The sequence below is a fragment of the Chiloscyllium plagiosum genome, chromosome 30 (genome assembly GCF_004010195.1).
Source record: "Chiloscyllium plagiosum isolate BGI_BamShark_2017 chromosome 30, ASM401019v2, whole genome shotgun sequence".
Taxonomy (NCBI): Eukaryota; Metazoa; Chordata; class Chondrichthyes; order Orectolobiformes; family Hemiscylliidae; genus Chiloscyllium; species Chiloscyllium plagiosum.
In genome coordinates this window covers 23,093,625-23,109,851 of record NC_057739.1, presented here as the reverse complement: position 1 = coordinate 23,109,851, position 16,227 = coordinate 23,093,625, and the positions used below count along the sequence as shown (strand labels likewise).

At 39.1% G+C, this 16,227-nt stretch overlaps 1 protein-coding gene across 1 annotated transcript in view; it reads right to left on the bottom strand.

The window, feature by feature from the left end:
* LOC122564809 (myomegalin-like) overlaps positions 1 to 16,008 on the bottom strand; it is a 137,756-nt gene extending 121,748 nt beyond the window's left edge. The window contains exons 1-3 of the mRNA XM_043720086.1: positions 15,696 to 16,008; positions 6,238 to 6,308; positions 5,164 to 5,231 (exon numbers count right to left, since the gene is read on the bottom strand). Coding sequence (XP_043576021.1) covers positions 5,164 to 5,231; positions 6,238 to 6,308; positions 15,696 to 15,748 — 192 coding nt within the window. The 5' untranslated portion in view covers positions 15,749 to 16,008. The remainder of the gene's footprint in view (positions 1 to 5,163; positions 5,232 to 6,237; positions 6,309 to 15,695) is intronic.
* Positions 16,009 to 16,227: the final 219 nt, after the last annotated feature.

Below are 16,227 nucleotides of genomic sequence, written 5' to 3'. Positions count from 1 at the left end.
GTTGTCTCAGTCGAATTCATGTTGCTTGTTGTCTGCGTGTGTGGCTACTAAGGATAGCTGGTCGTGTCGTTTCGTGGCTAGTTTATGTTCATGTATGCGGATTGTTAGCTGCCTTCCTGTCTTCAACCGGAAGCGGCAGGGACAGACCACTATAAACACCGGAGGAAACATCAAAGAAGCGCTTCGCAGGAGGCTCCCAAGCACAGATGATGTCGCCTAGCCAGGGGATGAAACATTTGCAACAAAAACTTCCAGCTCAGCGAACAGAACCACAACAGGATTAGTTTTTTTTTAAAACCGAAGAGATATTGCTTATCCAGGAGTCAATGTACATCTGTGAGCGTAAGGGGGAATGGATGAATATTACTTAACATGAGTTAGCACATAAACAGAGTTTTAAATGACCTCAAGTTTGGGAGAACTAGGGTGGTCAGCCAGAAATGCACCAGGTTAATGAAATTAGGGATAATAATAGAGAAGGACTTCAGGCAGCAAAGAAGCAGAGACAAGAGGAGAATTTGGGTAACATTTCAGAGGTGAAAACAGACTAAGGTACAGATTTTGTAGCAAGTTCAGCTCAAAGTTGAACATCAAGTTTCAAACCATCTGATTCAGCCTCAGACAGTTGCCAGGGAGAGGGGTGACCTTGGTGTCGAGGGAAAAGTCTGTAACATGAATTAAGACCATGGCTCAGTCTTCATATACAGTTGGAGGAAACCTCTGCTGATTCAGTACTGGATCAGGAGAGCAGCCTGACAGCTTATAGGTGAACAATGTGGAGATGAGATACCATATTAATCTACATTAATGTGAATATTGATGAGGAGCTATGTAGCCTCAAACATAGTCACGTCCAGCACTTTTCTCCAGCACCATGGACCTGCCCCCCCTCACCTATTCAATATTAGCCAGAGCAGCAGTTTCAATGAATTCCATTCCATTTTCAATTCATTTCCATTCTCAGCACCCTCTCAAGGTTATCACTCATGCCTTAAAGTTCGAAAGTGCTTTTCCTTGGGAGATAAAGAGGTGTCTTTATATACACTGTGAACAAGTACATGGATATTGTAATATTATCCAATTATACCCCTAAAATTACAGCAATAACCTATTAGCTACAATAATTCATTCTGGTTGGGAGATTCAATTTATTCACACCACTCTGGATATTTTGTCATTCCATCGGTCAATTTGAAGCATGAGTCACTAAACTGAATTTATATTCTTTTCTGATCTGTTGTGTGATCAAAATACATTTTTAAATACATTTATGACAAGGATCGTTTGAGGTCTGCATTTCTAATAAAGTCCTCCTCTCCTCTATTCTCAAAGGCTTATTCTCCTTAAAAAGTGAAACTCAAAACAAACACATTTAGACATTTTATGTTAAAAGGGGTTAAATAAATGATTAATAGTCTAGCCAAAGTTATAACTCAACAACTTACATTTACATAGTCCACAATTCAATCCTACATGCAGAGATCCAGAAGAATAGATAAGAAGGGTGATCAGATGTAGGTTTTTATAAAGGGTCTTGAAAGGTGACAGAAATAGGAAGCCCGGGAACTATGAAATCTCCCTGCACCTTTTGGTGGACACTTAACACCTCCCTGACATTCCCCACTATCTGACATCCTTCCAACACAACTCTGACCAACCCATCCAATTTCTAAATGAGTCTCCTCTGACAGCCTCCATTCTCTGCCCTACACTGTCTTCAAACATTTACCCCACCACCCTACCTGCCCTGGACTACCTTGGCTTCCAACTGAGCCCCCATTCACCTGATACCTGTATGCCTCCAGCCAACCTGGCAACCTTTTGTTTGATTAGGTCAGATATAGTGATTACAACCTAGATCACTATATAGACTTGGTTTTGAATAAGCAGGCTGGGGTTGGAGAAGCAGTGAAAAGGTAGAACAGGTCATTGTCTGCACACCTGTTTAATTCTGTATTTACATCATACTGTTCAAACTCTCTCTCTGTTATATAAAACTATTGGGAGACTAAATCAGAAAACCTCTTGTTAAATGCTATTCAAAATTCCTTGCACTGACTTGAATCAAAAAAGAAAATAAAACAGATAAAAAGAAGCCAAAAATAAAATCAGATCAAATCCAATTAACCAGCATTCAGGATGTAGAATATGGAGACAATGCAGTATTGTGCTCCACACCCATCTGATCTCATCAATCTGATTCTGTGTTACAAGAGACAGTTGGCACTACTGCAGCAACAAAGCAAGCCCTGAAAATGTAATGGAAAACAGAATCAAATGGAATCTTTAGGCACAAGTAAAAGCTTTTCTTTCCATCATTATTCATCACTTACATCAGTGTTCTGAATGCCTGCTCATGTAGAACCAAAATAATGTTGAAGATTGTATTGTGTGATTAAGGCCAGGTGTTAAAGGAACTAATCAAAGAAGATTTAGAATCATTTAGTTAACATTAAACTGAATAAATGCAGAATTTGCCTAAGTCTTGGTACAATTGAATTCTGTTCTGCAAAAGGGGAAGAAGTTCTCAATCAATACATGATCTTCAGATTAAAGCCCACCAGAATTATTCCTTTCTAAGATGACAAAAAAAGTGATAAAATGCCTTCAATTCTAGGAAAAACTGATTCAGTTAAAGTGCAGCAAGATTTATGACTGCAAGAAAGTAGTGGGTAGTGGAATTAGTTCTGCATTGTACTTGCAAAAAGCTGACAGGTACAATCTGTTGAATGGCTGTTGAGTGGTAAACATATATGGTTCCACTGGCTGTGATTCTTGTAAGATATGGATTTTCCTCATTTATAATCACCAGTGACTAGCTTTTAGAAATCATAGGCTTTTGGAGGTTTCTGCATCAATTAAGAAGCCTTAAGTTATAACAATTTTGATATCAAAATGAATAATTTCACATAGCCAGGGTATGTCTACTGACCAATAATAAACTAGGCTGTTCTCCCAGTTCATTGTTTGCTTTGTTTTTAGCTACACGGCCCATAGACTGAAATAGCAATGTTGCCAAATATGCTACCAAGAAGGTACTTTTCTCATGGATTGAGCTGGGAAATGTCAACTATTCACTGCCAAGACTGAGGTAGATAGCTACTGAAAGACACTTGCAATGCAAGAGAATCTTAATCTCAAAATATTTTTAAGATACATTCAGTAGTGGTTCAGTTATAGAGTCATAGGGATGTACAGTATAGAAACAGACCCTCTGATCCATCTCGTCCAGGCTGACCAGATAGATAGCCTAAATTAATCTAGTTCCATTTGCCAGCATTTGGCCCATTTCGCTCTAAACCCTTCCTATTCATATATTCATCCAGATCACTTTTAAATATTGTAATTATACCAGCCTCCACCACTTCCTCTGGCAGTTCATTTCATCCATGCACCGTTCTCTGCATGAAAAAAAATTGCACCTTTGGTCCGATTTAAATCTTTCCCCTGTCATCTCAAATTTATGCCCTCTAGTTTTGGAGTCTGCCACCCTGGAAAAAGACCATGGCTATTCACCCTATGTTCCTCATGATTTTATAAGTCTCTACAAGATCAACCCTCAGCCTTTGACCCTTCAGAGAAAATAGCTAAGTCAGCCATTCTCAACAGTTCAAACCCTCCAAACGCATCAACATTCTTCGAGCTTTTCTGCACTCTTTCAATTTTTACAGCATCTTTCCTATAGCAGGAAGACCAGAATTGAAAGTAGTATTCCAGAAGTGGCCTCACCAATGTCCTGTACAGCCACAACATGGCCTCCCAGCTCCTATACCCATTGCACTCACCAATAAAGGCAAGCCTACCAAATACTTTCTTCACTACTCTGCCTACCTGTGATTCCACTTTCAAGGACCTATGAACTTGTACTTCAAAGTCTCTTTGTTGTTTCAGCAAAACACAAAAGGAACTTTCATTAATAACCCAACCAAGTGACCAGATAGAACTTCTCGGCAATAATTAATTTCCTCCTTTTAATGGTTAACATACCAATCTAATTAGCTTTATGAAAATCCCTCTCCAATCAGCATTTTCCAGTGCAGTAATGCCATAGGCAAGTGTGCTTACAAACACCAAGCTATTTAATCAGACCTTACATTTAGAAAGTTTCTGATAAGGATAATAACTTTCTTTCCAGGAATTTTTAACTGGACTATGAGATTTCCATAGGTGTTCAAATTTCAACATTAAAAGATTTTCTTTTTCAAAATGCACAACTGAGAAAGAATCAGAAACTAAGGGCTCCACATAGAGTTTTAATGGTGCAGTTCGGAGCAGTTTGCAATCCTATGGTCTTCCGCATGCCAAATTAACTTTTCATTTTCTGACAAGGTAGAAAACATTAAAATGCACATAATCTCAATTGTCATTAGTTTCCAACATTCTAAGAATTACAGTATTTGCTATACAATAAACAACCATAAAAATACATCACATTTACTTCATAAATACCAGCTATTGACATTATTTTGAATAGCACTACAACTGTATCATCAGGATTTGCTTCTAAATTTAAACAGAATATATCCAAGAGAGGTATTTTTACTACTTATTTCATAACACGTCGTGGAGCAGAGACTCATTCAGCCCAGTAAGTATAAAGAAGACAGAATGAGTCAAAATAGAGAAAGAAAATAGCACACTTGTGCTTTTGAGGTCCTTGAGGGTAGTGTAGCACCCTTTTGACTACAATAAATCAGTTCATGGTGCAATTTTGACAGTTAGCACCATGTAAATTTCCTAGAAATTCTGGGATGATGATAAATGCTCTGAAACAAACAAGATCTGCATTAATCAACAAAATATTCTCTTTTTGGTAAAATAGTCCCAATTCATTTGAAAATTAGCACTAACTATACACAGAGTTTGAGAATATTCACAATATAAAACAAAGCCATATCTGACATTACACATGAAATCAATGTCATGAATCAAATGTATTATTTGAACTGCATTGGATACCCAGCCATTAATCAATCAATTCAGACGAATAATACTGTTGACTTATAAAGTACTGAAAAAGTAAAGAAGGGCTGTCAAGGAAGGAATACTTCTGGAATAAAGTGCAGTTGTAATATAGTTTAGGAAGAATTGCTGGTTAGTAGAATCAATCTTTTTTGGAAGAAGATTAAAATAACATTTTCAGGCAACCTGTTAATAACTTACTGTTTCAAACTCCTTCATAGTACGAGCTCGAATTGGAGACAATGTCCCAACAGTGGTATTCAGTTGCACTGAGAATTGAAACAAAAAGGGTGAAAGTCTATTTAGGTAAGATCATCACAATGAACGAGAAAACAAAAGGAACTGAGCCAGACCCAGAATCAACAGTCCTTCAGTACTGTAACTGAAACAAGATAAATATGGCCAATCACATCCATTCATCAAGTGGGTTGAAAACCATTAAAAGCGCAGTTTAACTAGTCCACTTGCATTTTAAATTAAAGTTGATTACTGTAGACCAGCTCTATGCAATTAAGTTTTTAACAACTGGAGTTCTTCTGATAAAACATTGATACAAATTAACATTATATATCCAACTACAAATCATAATAATGACTGTTTGAAATATAAACATTTCAAATTGCAATGCAGTTCAATAATTCTTTAGAAACTTTTTTGAATAAATTGATCATACATTTTAGTTGATAATGTTACACTAATAGTTTCACAGTGTATGTAGCATCATATTTAATCCAATGTAGAATGCAAGACTATATATCACAAACATTTCATTTGTAAAATTATAGAAATACTACTAAAATATAGGTTTGCTTTTGTTATTAAGCTTGAAACAAGGTTCTGACATTTTTATTCAAAATATATAAGATTGGTGATAAAAAAGTTAGGACTATCGCACATATCAACATTAATCCTCAGTCCTAAAGAGGTTTCCACCTCACACACTGGATGAGCATTTACAAATAAAAGGTTTGAACAATGGAAGAATAATTTGTAACAAACAAACTGTTCGTAATCAGGAAAACTTGCTAGTGTTTCTAAACTGGAAAACATATTGACATGTCTGGACTGTGCAGATCAGCAAGTGTTTATCATGGAAATGTGGTGCAGTCTGCGACAGCAGGCAGAGAATATGCAATTACGGATCCACATATCAACTTTGAGGATCACACTAAGAGAAGAGAAACAGACATAGGAAAATTAACATCTAGCAACAGTTAAGGATAGACTACAGTTAACCATTTATGAAGGTGAAATTAAACCAAACAATACACCTACCAAGGGGATCTTCTTTGACAGGATTGTCACTTGCAGTGACTGTGATATCGGTCAATTTGGAGACATTAGAACTGGAAAGCAAAATTCAAATATTTTGTGAAAAAAATTATAACACAAGACAACCATGATCAGCAAAGCAAAAATATGGCTTTGTGTATAACCTCTGCATTTAAAGTAAAGCTTACAATCAATAAAGACTGAGAAACGAAACCATATCTTTATCACATGCAGCACCTTGAAGGGTTACAATGATTTTCCTTCCACAAGGCTTCCAAAAAATATAATAATTCATATCATTATTCCAAGTCATGTGTAATATCTACAAGCTGCACTGCAGAAATTCAAAAATCCTGAAAAATATCTTCCAAACCCACAACTATGTCTAAGAGGACAAGGGCAGCAGATACATAGAAACAGCACCACATGCAAGTTCCCTTCTAAGCCACTCACCATTGTGACTCTGAAATATAATCACCGTTCTTCACTGTTGTTGGGTCAAAATTCTGGAATTCCCTTACTAGTAGCATTATGGGACTACCTACCACACATGGACTGGAGCAGTTCAAGACACAGCTCACAACTCGGGACAGGCAATAAATGCTGGCCAGCCAACAATGCCCACAACTAAATAAAATAAAATTCTGCAGTAAAATCACAAGTTGTGCACTTGCAGTACCATATGTACAATTATTCTTTTCCAATTGTATAATACAATAAAGCAGATTCAAAATGTATATCTTTTGAATTCCAAAGCTTCAGTTCCAAAAGGCACAAGTTAACAGCAGAAGATTTACTTCATGGTTTTATGAGGAGTACAAGTAGAACAAATGAAACAGTAATAATATTATACAATGCAACATTCAGAAAAGTGTTCCAATTGTTATGATCTGATCATCAACACTACACAGGTTACAAGATAATTGTTGAATAGATAGAATACATAGGCATTGACCAAAGTAGCTGTTAGCAAGAGCACTTACCATAATTCAGAACAACTAATGTATGCTGAATATAGAAGTAAATAATCATTGTCGGCAATCACTTGCTAACAAGTATGATTGCACATTTAGGAAATTCTGTGTCACTGCTCATGGGTTCTGTTGGTCCTTGCATGGCTCACGAGCCTAATTTTAAAGCTGCATTTTCAAATGTACATCTTGTAGGTGGAATTGGTCCTCGGCCTCCTGATTGCTGGCATTCCTTTCCCGTACCTCCTTTTGCTGACAAGTACTCACACAGAATTGGTGTCCCTTCATACAGGAAGTTTCTCCAGGTCGGTATCTTCTGAGCGAAGGTGTTGTAGGCTTTGAGGTTTATGTTGCTGATAGAAAGAAATATCTCTCAAAAGAACAAAACTTGTATAGCTGGCAGTGGTTACAAACATAAGGAAGGGGAAAACTAGAAATTTATAGTGGATGGAAATTGGGAAGAGTTTAGTTCTAAGCATAAGCTGTTTGAAGAGGTCAGAGGATAGACATGAGAACATTGAAATAGTCAAGTCTGAGTCAAAAAGGGCATGGATGGGATTTTAGCAGCTTACCAATAAGGTAGAACCAGTGGTGGATAATTACAGAGCTAGAAGTAAGCAGTCTTTGTGGTGAGAAGCAAATAGCAATTGGAAATTCAACACAGGATCAAAATGGGCACCAACATTTTGAACAATTTGTTTTAGCCCATGGTTATAACTGGGGAAGGAGGTGGACTCTGACAAAAAGTTGAAAAGCTGTCAATCATTCCACTGTTTAACTGAAGGGAATTGTGCTGCATCCAAGACAAGCGTAGTGTTCTTGATTGAACATAAACCAGAGCAGAGCATAAATATAAATATAGGACTTCGATTAAGTGGAAAGATTGGTTCTTTTAATTTACACAAGATATGCCATATATAAACACTGAATTGGGGAACCTAACAAGGAAGTTTTACATCAGCAACATCTTTCTGAAATATGATACTAAGTGGGCATCTAAATTCCTCTGAAGTATTTTATCTTTATTGCACCAAATAAAGTTACCATCTTCTGGCTGCATCGGAATTTATGAAATTTCAAGATATTTCAACTGGAGTATAAACAGATGGTGTGGCAGTAACCAGCTTTCCCAGTAGACGGAATGATACCACAGGAATTCTATATGATCCCTTTAAATAAAACCTAGGATCGGTATATGCACACTTAACTCAGTCAGAAAGTGGTGTATTCGTACCCCACTCCAAAGACATGGGAACATAATCAATGCTAGCATTTCATTGTAGAGACACTGCTACAAATGTTGATCAAAAGGTGATACTGAGGCCAGGACTGTCCTTTCAGCTGAACGTTAAAGAACATATGGCACTACTTAAATGAACAGTAATGGACCCAGATCAATAATTATGCTGCAACAAAACAATTAAAATTAGGTAGTTACCTCAATATTTGTGGTGCAATCCTTGTTCAAATTGGATGCTAAAGCTTCTCTCCTTTTTAATATTCTTTCGTGGGATGTTGGCATCACTGCAAAGCCAACAACATGTTTTATCCATCCCTAATTGCCTTGAACAGAGTGACTTTGGATTAGTGGTACTGGAAGAGCACAGCAGTTCAGACAGCATCCGAGGAGCAGCAAAATCGATGTTTACGGCAAAAGCCCTTCATCAGGTTTATTCCTGATGAAGGGCTTTTGCCCAAAACATTGATTTTGCTGCTCCTCGGATGCTGCCTGAACTGCTGTGCTTTTCCAGCACCACTAATCCAAAATCTGGTTTCCAGTATCTGCAGTCATTGTTTTTACCTAGTTGAACAGAGTGACTCCCTAGGCCATTTAAAAGTTAACTGCATTGTTCTGAGTTTGCAGTCACATGCAGGCCAGACCAGCTAAGGATGGCAGATGTCCTTGTTTGAAGAGACTCTCGTGTATCAGTTGAGCTTTAGGACAAATTGATGAGTTTCACTGGGACCAGCTTTTGATTCCAAATTCTGATCAGTTGCCATGGTGGAATTGGAAACCATGGCCCACAGCATTAGCCGAACTACTGGATCACTAGTGCAGTGATATTACTACCATATCCCCCAAAACGGGACATTGAGACCACAAAGTCTACTATGTAAAATGTGAGCTCTTTTCATTTTAAAACTGTTTGCAGTCTGAGCGTTGATTCCTTACACACAATCTGCTTGTAGATGTGTTTTTTCTGTTGTGAACACCAGCCTAAAATCTGTGGCTGAAAGTCTGATGATAGATACAGGCATAGCAGCCCTTAAACAGCAAGCCAAAATGCCTCAAATTCCACATTTAGCAGTAAAATAAATTCAGCTTGTTCGTGTCAATCACTTCTCATAGACAGGTACGGAACTGCCACAATTGAGCGCTTCGATTGGCATGGGCGAGTTGGACCGAAGGGTCTGTTTCGATGCTATATATCTCTATGATTTTATAACCACTTGCTGTATTGCAAACTAACATTTTCTTGATTTATGGACTGAGGCAGCAAATCCCTTCATGTCTCAGAACTCCACAATCTCTCTCTCTCTTTTTAAGAGATATGCTGCTTTCCTATTCTTCCTGCCAGTGTTCACATTATCCTATATTACAATCCATCTGCCAAATTTTTACCCACTAACTTAATGTGTCTACATCTCTTTGCAGACTGCTCAGGTTCTGTTCACATCTCATTTTCTTATCTGGTTTTGTGTCCTAAAAATTTTTTTTAAAAATGGGCAGCACGGTGGCACAGTGGTTATCACTGCTGCCTCACAGCACCAGAGACCCAGGTTCAATTCCCGCCTCAGGCAACTGTGTGGAGTTTGCACATTCTCCCCATGTCTGCGTGGGTTTCCTCCAGGTGCTCTGGTTTCCTCCCACAGTCCAAAAATGTGCAGATTAGGTGAATTGGCCATGCTAAATTGCCCATAGTGCTAGGTGAAGGGGTAAATGTAGGGGAATGGGTCTGGGTGGGTTGCTCTTTGGAGGGTCGGTGTGGACTTGCTGGGCCAAAGGGCCTGTTTCCACACTGTAAGTAATCTAATCTAATCTAACCTAACATCTAAAAGCAATTCATCACTTTGTTTACTTTCAAAAAAAACTTTCCAGAGATGCAAGCACAGCAGACAAGGCCAGCGTTCATCACCCATCCCCGAATGTCCTCAACATAATGGTGGCGAGTAGTTTTCTCAAACACAGGGATAGCAGTATGCTATTCAGACCCTGGAATTTGCCCCACCCTTCAAGACAAATCAAGGCCAATGTTCCCTCTTAGCTACACGCCTGGTCAGCCACTCAATGGTTCCTCAAGAGATTCTGCACACTGATCAGTGTGTTGACACATCAGCTTCCAAAACTGGTAGTCAGTGGCACACAATGATCTCAGAGGTCCACACAGTGAAAAGAAAATCAGAGGGAGTACTGATTAAGGCTGGTTGAACACTTCTTTACTTCACCCTATCCACATAACCTTGTATGCTAGCGGCAATTAGAAATTTCTCTCTACCTTAAACATACATAAAGACAGAACCGCACACAACCATTTGTGGTAGAGATTTCAAAAATTCACAACGTTCTAAGGAAAAATTAATTTAATTTATCTCTGACCTAAATGCATCCCTCTTATTTTTAAAAGTGTGTCCCCGACTTAAGATTCCCCACCTAGGGGAAAACACTTTACGTGCATCTAGTCTGTCTGTAATCCTTGAAGTATTTTATAGGTTTCAATTAGATCACTTCGTATTTTTCAAAATTCTAGAGAATATAGGTCCAGTTTGCCTTATCTTGCCTCATTGGTCAGCTTCACTACCCCAGAAATAAATCTGGCGAACCTTTATCGCTTTCTCTTTGATTGCATCTTTTTTGAGATAAGGAGATCAACACAGCACATGTTACTCCAGGTGCAGTCTAACCTGTACAACTGAAGCAAGGCTTGAATACCTCCAAATTCAAATCCTCCTACAATAAAAGTTAACTTTCTAATAACCTTCCTAATAACTTGCTGCACAGCATATTGGCCTTCAATGGCCACTGCAGTCCATCTGCTCAGGCTTATTCAAACAATTGATAGTAAGGGGGGGTTCCAGGATATTGATCCAGTGAAAATAAAAGTAACATTCTTTCAGGTCAGGACAGTGAGTGGCTTGGAGGGAAATATTCCCAAGTATTTGCTGGCCTTATCCTTGTAGGCTACTGAGATTTTGGGTGCTGTCAAGAGACTCAGCAAGGTGTTGCAGGCCGCTGTTGCACTGTGCTCCAGTGGTGAAGGGACTGGGTACTAAAGGTGGTGAATACTGAGCCTATAAAGCTGGCTGCTTTGCATAGATGCGTTAAGCTTCATGAGCACTTTTGCAATCACACTCATTCAATATGTGAACAATATTTCACCGCATTTTTGAACTTGTAACTTGTAGATTGTGATAGGATTTAGGGACTCTGAATGCAAATTATTCAACATAGAGTTCTTAGCCTCTAACCTTTCCTTGTAGCCACACAAATATACAAAATTTAAATATAAAATGGCAGTTCTAGTTATGTTATTGGTCAAACTCCAAGATGCTGCTGATAGGAAATTCAGTCACAAAACCATTATTAATGACATTGATATTCAGATTCTCTTTTATTGTAGATGGTCATGGCTTGTCAGTTGTGTGGCATAAATATTTCTTGCCTTTTATCTGTTCAAGCCCAGATGTTGTCTAGGTTTGGCTGCAGTTCCTGAGGAGTTATGAGTGGGACTGAACAATATATATTAAAAAAAAAGAATCAGCAAACATTCCTATTTCCACCCTATGATGAGGCAATGTAATCAAAGCAGCAGAAAATGGGTTGGGCCCAAGACACTACCATGGAACTATTGAAGCAATGTCCTAGTGTAAAATGGTCAACTATTGCCATTATTTTTGTTTGTGCTAGGTACGGCTCCAACTAGTGGAGTCTTTCCACCCTATTCCCATTGACTTAAATTCTGCAGAGCTCCTTGATGCCACACTCAGTCAAATGCTGCCTTGATGTCAAGAATAGTTGCTCACATCGCATCTCTTCTCTTGAAGTTCAGTTCCTTTGTCTATGTTTGAACCAATGCTATATTAACATCTGGTACTGGCAGACTAAAACTAAGCAGTCAGCAGGTTGTTGTGGACTAAGTGCTATTAATAACACTGTTTACTTGCTGGCTGAGAAGTGACTGACAGGACTGGAACTGCTCATACTGAATTTGTCCTATGCTTGTTGTCAGAACATAAATGGGTCGTTTTCACATTTATCAGTAGATGCCATAATTATATCAAAGCTGTTCTAGTGCAGCTAAGGGTATAACTGTTTCTGCAAAAAGAGTTAGGATGCTGCCTATATTATTCCTCTATACATGATTTTCAAGAGTTTAACATCATGTGGAGCAAAACAAATTGGCTCAAGATTGAAATAGATCACCCATTCATCATTTCTTACTAAAGATGGTTGAATTTTTTCAGCTTTGTCTTTTGCACTTATATTAGAGGTTCCACCATCATTTAGAGGCAGTAGAGGGACACTCATGGACTTGTGTTTTTTGATTAATTTTAATTATTCATGACTGATGTAGCAGGGCTGCAGAATTTCAATCTGTTCTAATTATGGAATGCTGCTTTTGCAAGTAAGTATGGATGTGGTAATGCATAGCTTAGAAGTGACAAGATAATGTATGGCTTAGAAAGGATGGACGCTGGGATTGTGTTTCCATCAGGCAGGGATACTAGGACCCACGGACACAGCCTTAGAATTACAGGGGCTCAATTTCGAACGAAAATGAGGAACTTCAGCCTGAGAGTGGTGGGCCTGTGGAATTCATTGCCACGGAGTGCAGTGGAGGCCAGGACATTTAATGTCTTCAAGGCAGAGATTGATAATTTCTTGTGAGATTAAGAATTTAAGGGATACGGGGAGAGTGTGGGTAAGTGGCGTTGAAATGCCCATCGGCCATGATTGAATGGCGGAGTGAACTCGGTGGGCTGAATGGCCTTACTTCTACTCCTATGTCTTATGGTCCTGTGTTGTAGCTTCACAGGGTTAGTACCTGATTTCTGGATTAAATAAATTGAGACAGTTCTCCCAATTTTGATGAGACTTCCCAGAATTTAAGGGAGAATGACTTTAAAGGATCCCCTTTTGTCATTTCTGGTGTCTACCTCAACATCAGGTGATCATCTAGTATTATTTTCAACTTTTCTGTAGCACGAGTGGCTTGCTAAGGCAACCAAGAGTCCCACTGCTGCAGGTCTAGAGTCTCATTTAAGCCACACACTAGGTACAGCCAACAGATTTCCTCTCCCAAACAATGTTAGTAAAGCAAAAGGAATTTGACAACAATCTTGTAGTTTTATGATCATTATTAATGGTTGTTAAAAACCAGGTTGAAATTAAATTTCTCTAGTTCATGTCAATAGAGCATGGCACTGGTTTGGGAGTCCACTATACTCTAAATCCTAAATAACACTATTGAAAACATTACAGAAGTTTTCTTCTGCTTCCACTACCTTGGCAGCCAAGAAGGAAAACAACAGCAATATCATAGAGGCATCAGCAACTCCAATGTCTTCTTAAAATTATACATTATCCTGACTTGGGCAAGCACTATTTTTCAGCTTTGCTGGCTCAAGATCTTGACATTCCCATCACCACAGGTTTTACAACAATTCAAAAAGATAACTGGCCACAATCTCAGGGTAACTAGGTATGCTAAAACTAAATAGGCCTCACCAAAGTCATTCACCGTCTTGTGAGCACATTTTCTGTGTCAACACAAAAATATACTGAAATCTCACTGTACAAATTAAGGTACATAATGGGATATCATAATTCACACTATATACAAAAGATGCTAAAGGGGACGTAGAAAGGATGTTCCCTCAGGTGAGGCAGTCAGAACTTGAGGTCATAGTTTTAGCGGAAGGAGTAGCAGCTTTAAACAGAGATGAAGAGAGACTACTCTTAAAAGAGTAGTTAATCTGTGGAATTTACTACCCGTGAGTGCAGTGGTTGCCAGGACACAGTGCCACCCCAGCAGCACTGCTGCTTCAGCATGCCAGGGACCCAGATTCAATTCCAGCTCTGGGTAATTATCCTGTGAGGAGTTTGCATGTTCTCTCCGTGTCTGTGTGGGTTTCCATTGGATGCACCAGTTTCCTCCCATAGCCCAACAACATGCAGGTTAAGTGTATCGATCATGCTAAAATATCATAGAGTATCTAGGGATGTGTAGACTGTGGATTAGTCATGTTAAAATGGGGTGACAGGGATAGAATGGGGGAGGGGGGGCCTGGGTTTGGGCAGGATGCTCTTCAGAGAGCCGGTGCAGACTGGATGGGGCAAATGACTTCTTTCTGTAAGGATTCTATGATTAAATTTGCTCAATGAGGGCACAGATTTTTAGTTAATTAAGGGTTTAAGGATTCTAGTGAGTGGCAGTAGAGTGGAGTTGAGGCCAAGATGAAGTCAGCCACGATCGAATCAAACAGCACAGCAGATGTAGGGGTTGAATTTCCCACTCCTGCTCCTAATTCTTATATTAAAGCCTAAATTCCAAAAGTTAAAGATGAATTTTTTTCCCAAAGCAATTTGTGAAATTGGTACTTTGACATCCATCTTTTCAATCATTTCTGTTGACAATCAATTAACTGAAAGTGGCATAGTGTATTATCAGAGAGTGACTCAGTATCATCTTTCACCACAAAAGGCAAGTAATGTACACCTTTAACTGCATAACTATCAGTTACATAAATGCCTGTTGCATTGCACTTTTGCTATAATAGTAATCTAGCCTTTGTCAAGAATTATCAAGTTACAAGCTTGCTTTGATGCTCAGAAACGGTCAGGTTTGACTTAAATGAATAGAGTAAATAATTTGCTGCCAGAAAAATCTTTTTCAAGGCAATAATGTTTTCAATCACAAAACATAGATAGAAAAGGTTAATCGAGAGGATATCATTCATAAAGGAATGCAAATTAAATAGTGTTATTTGCATTTTCCTCAAAAAAAACTAACAAAGGGATATCAAGTCAATTAGTCCCAGTTAATAAAGATCGGGAAGACAATATGAAGATAAGATCGATTCCCGAGTACAAACAATTTGATGTCCAATTTATCAAAGGTTGACACAAGGAATACAAGAGAAGTGACTGCGAATTGCCGATTACCTTTCCCGATTGTCGCTTAAATCTAATCCTGCCCAAGAATCGATGCTCCGCCTCGACGGTAAAATACAAAATTTCTTCCCGTTAACAGACGCAGGCTGAACATAGGCAGGTAGTGTGGCCAAGATCATCTTCCTTCGTCGATCAGATCAAAACCAAAGTTGAGGCAACGCAACAACAGGAATAGATCGATAAAAAATACAATACTCGGGTGACTACAGCGTCTGATATTCAAACACCACGGCAGTTCTCCCAGTGTCACAAAATAATAATCACACATGAGATAAATGTCATTATATAAACCGTGATCTCGGATTAACGGCACCTACCTCCCATTAAAATCTAAAGGTAAGGTCGGGTCTTCTCCGATAACCGAGTCCATTGCTGGAGCTGATAGAGAGCCAGGGGGGCACTGACCGTTCACACTCACACCGGATCAGCCCGGGCACCGCTCACACTCACACTGGATCAGCCCGAGCACCGCTCACACTCACACCGGATCAGCCCGGGCACCGCTCACACTCACACCGGATCAGCCCGGGCACCGCTCACACTCACACCGGATCAGGCCGATCCAAAACCCGCTCCCCTCCGGATTGAACCGCCGCCATTTTAATCGCCGCGTGGCATCATGGGAGCGGACCAACTGACAAAGCAGCGCGTGCGTGCAGCAAACCTGTCAACAGGCGCAAGTTAAAAATCACACAACACCAGGTTATAGTCCAACAGGTTTAATTGGAAGCACTAGCTTTCTGAGCACTGCTCCTTCAGATGGTTGTGGAGTACACGATTGTAAGACACAATTTATAGCAAAAGTTTACAGTGTGATGTAACTGAAATTATACATTGAAAAATACGTCG